This window comes from Muscardinus avellanarius (genome assembly GCF_963383645.1).
Source record: "Muscardinus avellanarius genome assembly, chromosome: 5".
In the NCBI taxonomy this organism is placed as follows: domain Eukaryota; kingdom Metazoa; phylum Chordata; class Mammalia; order Rodentia; family Gliridae; genus Muscardinus; species Muscardinus avellanarius.
Window position 1 is genome coordinate 94825226 of NC_137790.1, and position 5981 is coordinate 94831206.

At 42.7% G+C, this 5981-nt stretch overlaps 1 protein-coding gene across 1 annotated transcript in view; it reads right to left on the reverse strand.

The window, feature by feature from the left end:
* MFN1 (mitofusin 1) overlaps window positions 1-3452 on the reverse strand; it is a gene marked incomplete at its 3' end in the record, with an annotated part of 56500 nt that extends 53048 nt beyond the window's left edge. The window contains exons 1-3 of the mRNA XM_080695832.1: window positions 3418-3452; window positions 2354-2472; window positions 280-415 (exon numbers count right to left, since the gene is read on the reverse strand). Of these exons, the coding sequence (XP_080551958.1) occupies window positions 280-415; window positions 2354-2465 (248 nt within the window). The 5' untranslated portion in view covers window positions 2466-2472; window positions 3418-3452. The remainder of the gene's footprint in view (window positions 1-279; window positions 416-2353; window positions 2473-3417) is intronic.
* Window positions 3453-5981: the final 2529 nt, after the last annotated feature.

Below are 5981 nucleotides of genomic sequence, written 5' to 3' on the forward strand. Positions count from 1 at the left end.
TTTATTTTCATTTTATAATGGCCATGAGCCAATTCTTAGAGATGAGAATTATTAAAAGGTAAAAATATTATTGACTTTCCTAAAGCTACATTTTATACCAGAAGCTAAAATTAACAAATTCTTTTGCATGTTAACAACTTTAACAATTAACACAAGTAGAAACTTGTGTGTATGTATGTGTGGTAATATAACTTGCTGAAACATCAAACAAAGCTAGGGATATGACCAAAAAAAGCTATTTCTGGGAATCAACCATAAAAAAAAAAAAAAAAGGTTTACCTGCCAAAAAATGCCACTTTCATGTGCCTCCGAGATAGTACCTCACCAATGATAGAAAGCTTGTTTTTATACCCCTGTATTTCTATCAGATCATCTTCAGTGGCTATTCGATCAAGTTCCGGATTCCTGTATGTAGCTGCAAAATTGTAATGTTATTATAAAAAGTTATATTAGTTAATATTAAGTTAATTATACAATGCAATACTTAAAACTATATATTTTGACCTTTCTATATTAACATTCATTTGAAAAACATGAATGTTACAGGATCTAAATATTTGGTAAAAGATCCATACCCTATTGCAGTAGTTCATAAGAATAGAGTCCAAATTTTTTTTTTAAATGTTAAAAATTTCCAAGAACCTAGTCAAGAATATTTACTATTCATTTGGATCTCAAAAATATAAACTGACACAAAAATCCAATTTCTAAAGAGAGAAACAAGAACTTAATAACCACTACTACTGTTCCACTCAATCATAAGCTGAGAAGGGGGTTGCCAAGTTAAGGAGAAAAGTTTGAAAAGGGGATCCTAAGAAATTAAGATATGACTCAATCTCCAAGTTAGGAAAGACCTTGCTACCTTATCATCTTACTCTGTTTTCCACAGGAATGGAGCAAAAATAGTTCTTTCAATATGAAAAAGAGAGCAAAGAAAATTACAGATTTCTTAAACCGGCACTCCTGCCGGTTTAAGGGTACCTGTCTACTCTAACCTCTCCTCCTTCATGGATGAAGGGAGCTAGAAAAGCTTTATTTCAGAATAGCAAACTGATATTTATATTCTTATTACTTTTTTTCCCAGTGATTGGACCCAGGGGTATACCTCTGAGGATAGGGGTATACCTCTACTTCAGAGGTACATCCCCAGTTCTATTTTATTTTTGAAACAAGGTCTCAGCCTGGCACGGTGGCACAAACTTGTAATTCCAATACTTGGGATCCCAATACTGAGACAGGAGGATTGCAGGTTTGTAGCCAGCCCCAGGTACTTAGTGAGGCCCTCTTTCAAAATAAAGAATACAAAATAGGGCTGGGGGTGTAGTTCAGATGTAGAATGCCCCTGGGTTCCATCCCCAGTACCACCAGAAAAAAAATCTGCAATTCTCTTATTTCAGCTTCCCAAGCCTAAAATGACTATAGTATCTATTTTTTTTCTTGGCAGTGCTGGGGATGGAACCCTGAGCCTTTCAGAGGCAAGTGCTCTGTCACTGAGCTACATCCTTAGCCACTCATTATGTTTTGTTTTTTTTTTAGATAGCCCAATGAAGACATGAGGCTGGGCATGGTGGTGCACACTTGTAATACCAGCATTCAGGAGGCGGAGACCAGAGGATCATAGTTCGCGGACAGCCTCAGCTACTTAGCAAGGCCCTTCGCAACTCAGTGAGACCCTGTTTCAAAAAAACGAAAAGACTAAAAAAAGAAAGAAAACTCCTTTTACCTCTTTCCCATTGCAACCCTGCCTCATTTAAGAGAAAGAGATGTCTGAGGTCTTGCCTTAATTACTATATTGGGGAAGAGACAAATATAATGACTAAATGAGATCTGTCTAATGGTCAACTTCACTGTGTCTTGGTTTCTTTACCTTTAAATGAGTATGAGTATGAATAAAACCTACCCAGGAGCCGCATGCTTGTAATCCCTGTACTTGGAAGACAGGAGGATAACGGGTTTGCGGCTAGTCTCAGCTACTTAGTGATGCCCTCCGAAACTTAGTGAAACCTTGCTTCAAAATAAGGAATAAAATAATAGGGCTGGGGGTGTAGCTCAGAGGTAGAATGTCCCTGGGTTCAATCCCCAGTACCGCAAAAAAAAAAAAAAAAAAAAACTATCTAGGGATGATATGAGGATTAAAGGAATTAGTAATATAACTACTCTTTTGTTGTTGTTCTTGTTATTAACAACACTTAACCTTGCTCTTTTGGAGGGCAAAAATGGGTTTTATTCATTGTGGTATCAGTCACATTTTACAGCACAATCTCCTATATGTGAGTTCAATAGCTAAAATTGAACTAAAGCACCTTTACATATTTTCAATAGTAATCATTTTAAGAACTTAAGAGGAACTAACCTTCAACAAAATGTGATCCTTCAGTAACAAACTCCAGTAACTGGCCAAATATTGCAGTAATTGCCTTCTTAGCCAACACAAAGTGCTTCAACGGAGAAGCAGTTTCTGCCATTATGTTACTAGGGAAAGAAAACAAAAAATTAGAAAAGCAGTAATTAACTAGCAATGCAGTACATGCCTGTGTTCCCAGGAACAAGGATAACTTGAGTACAGGTCAGTCATCCCAAGCCTCAGAGAGACCTATCTCAAAAGAAAAGGAAGAAAAAAGAAAGTACCAATTAAGCAGAATGATAAAGATATGCAGAGTGAAATGTCATTCCTTAACTCACAGATGAAATAAATAAAACTAACAAATTTGGAAGAACAAAGTGTTTTCTTCCGAAATATAGGCTACTTTTGAGTGATATCTCACTAAAACAGGTGAAAATCTATTGGGCCAAAATTTGATTCGTGTGAATCTGGAGTACGTCGGGGAACTGGGTTCTTGTGAGGAAGCCAAGTTCACGAACAATTACTAAGTTATCAAGTTTCCCAACCTGGATTTCTAGGTGAATGGAGGTGAACTTGCTGAGTGAGAAAATCAAATTCCAAGATCACAATACAGTACTGACGTTTAGGAAGAAGTAGTTTTCATTCTAACAAATAAGACAAGACTTAAAGGAGACATGTTTCCAGCCAAAGAACCCACAACTTCACGGAATGTAAGTCTGAAAACATGTTCTTCCTGAAGACTTCTTATGAAAAACACCGAGGGCAGACAACCCCGGCCCACCCTAGAGCTGGTGTGTGCCGGGTCGGGGCACCGCTGGCAGGGCCGCCATAGGAGGGCGAGTCCTTCCGGGCCGGCCTGGGCACCTACCTCGCGAGGCCGGCCGGCCGGCTCCGCGCCGCCTCGCCCGACCCGGGCTGCGCCTCGAGGGCCGCCGGCCGCCCGCCCGCCTCGCTCGCTCGCGGCCGGAGGACGCGGGCGCCTCGTCACAGAGCGCCGCCAGCAGCTAACTCTCCGCCCCGTCCGCGGCCGCTCGAAGGTCACCCCGGGCGCGGCCCAGCCAGCCGACACTCACCCGATCCCAGCTCCGACCTGTCACCCGGCAACCGCAACTCGGCCACAGCGCCCCGGCCGCCTCATCCTCCCGAGTCCCGAAGCGCCCGAGGCCGAGGAGTGGCGAGAGGGCGGCGACTTCCGGTCCCTGGCCATCTCCTATTGGGTTGGGCTCCGTGGCCGGAAATGCGTCTTTTGGGGCGCCATTTTCCTTAAGGGCAGAAGGCAACGTTTGGGTGGGCAGGGACCGCTCACTGTAGGCTGGTTTTCTGTTCCACCCTACACTACCCTATCCTCTTTTCTTGTCCCTGCTGCCAGGGACTGTCTTAGTTTGGAAGAACTAGAAGGATATGGGGGTTAGGACCCAGACCAGGAATTCATATTTACCCTTCCAACAGCAGAAGGAAACCTTTTGACCTTCTACCACTCTTTCTGTGTGACTGGATTCTCGGACATTGAGTACAGGAAGGAGGGAGCAGGGGTAATTACTATACAGGTGAGACTTAGGTATTTGATATCTTTGACATTTTTTTTTTTTTCCTTTTGCGGGTCTGGGGATGAAATCCAGGGGCATTTGACCTCCGAGCTACACTCCTTGTCCTATTTTTTATTTTTTATTTTGAAACGGGTCTCACTGAGTTGCAGAGGGCCTCACTAAGTAGCTGAGGCTGTCTGGGAACCTCCATCCTCCCGTCTCAGCTTCTCCAATGCTGGGATTATAAGCATGCACCACCACGCCAGGCTGCTTTGACTAATTTTTGAGGGCAAGTACTGGACATTGAACCCAGGCACATTTCACCTCCAAGCTATACATTTCCAGCCCCACCTCTCTGTAACGGCTGAGAAATATTGAAGTGGGTTCTTGTTCTTAGCTAGTTTAGAAAAAATAGCCAAAACTATACTGCTGCAAGATTAAGCAAATTTTATTATTACAAAGGTAGAAAGAAGAGACAGACCATGAAAGTACTGCATCAGCCGAATGCAGTGGTGTGTCTTGAAAGTAAGACACTGAAGTTTTGAACATAGAACAGTTTTTATAACATTCCATGGTTAGCTGGGCTAACAGCTAACTTTTAGCTGACCGAGGTCAATATTGTCTGCAGCTCTTGGCTGACAGCTTAGAGGCAGAGAAAAGGATTTTATTGTTTTGCCTAAGTATGAAAGCTTATTCTTATTAGCCATTACTATAGCACTATCAAACAATGAATACAGGCTCAATCCCCATCACTCTCCATAGTTCTGGGAATTCTATAACTGAGCTACACTCCCCAACCCTAGTTTATTCCCTAGTTTATTTATTTTGAAACAGTCTAAGTTTTTGAGGCTGGCCTTGAACCCGCAATCCTCCTGTAGCAACCTACCAAGTACTGGATTACAGGCATACTTGACTACTGCTGGCTATTGCTTTTTTTTTTTTTTTTTTGGTACTGGGGATTTAACCCAGGGATATTCTATCTCTGTGCTATACCCTCAGCCCTTTTTATTTGTTTTGTCTTGAAACAGGGTGTTACTATATTGCTGGGGCTAGCTTTGAACCTGCGACCCTCCTGTCTCCGCTTCACAAGTACTGAAATTACAGAAATGTAACACTACATCCAGCTTGAATATTGCTTCTTTTGTGTGTGTGCATGTGTGCTACGGAGGGTTGAACTCCAGGGCATTCTGTCTTGGAGCTGCACCCTCAACTCTTTTTGTTATTTATTTTTTATTTTTATTTTATTTTTATTTTTATTTTATTTTATTTTTGGTAGTACTGGGGTTCCTGGAAGCCCTTCTACCTCCGGGCTACACTCCCAGACCTATTTTTACATTTTTATTTTGGAAACAGGGTCTCCTAAGCCAGCGCAGGCGGCTCCTCCTGTCTCTGCCTCCCAAGCGCGGGGATTACAAGTGTGCGCCACCACGCCCTGCACTTTTTGATATTTAGAAACAAGGTCTATAGCCGGGCTTGGTGGCATATGCTTGTAATCCCAGCATTTGGGAGGCTGAGACAGGAGGATAGCAGTTTGCAGACAGCAGACAGCCTCAGCTGTGTAGGAAGGCCCTTTTCAACTCAGTGATGCCCTATTTCAAAAATATTCAGACTAGCCGGGCGTGGTGGCGCACGCTTGTAATCCCCGCGCTTGGGAGGCAGAGACAGGAGGATCGCGCAGGTTCGAAGCCAGCCGCGCGCGCTGGCTTAGGAGACCCTGTTTCCAAGTAAAAAAAAATGTAAAAATAGGTATGGGAGTGTAGCCCGGAGGTAGAAGGGCTTCCAGGAACCCCAGTACCACAAAAAAAAAAAAAAATATTCAGACTAAAAAATAGGGCTGGGGGTGTAGCTTGGAGGTAGAAAGCTCCTGGGTTCCATCCCTGGTACCTCAAATAAATAAATACATAAATAAATAAACAATAATTAGACTAAAAATTAGGGCTGTAGGTGTAGCTCAGAGGTACAATGTCCATGCCCTTGGGTTCCATCCCCAGTACTGCAAAATAAATAAATAAATAATAAAAATAGGGCTGGGGGTGTAGCTTGGAGGGAGAATGTCCATGGGTTCCACCCCTAGTACTGCAAAAGAAAAAAAAAAGTCTCACTAAATTACT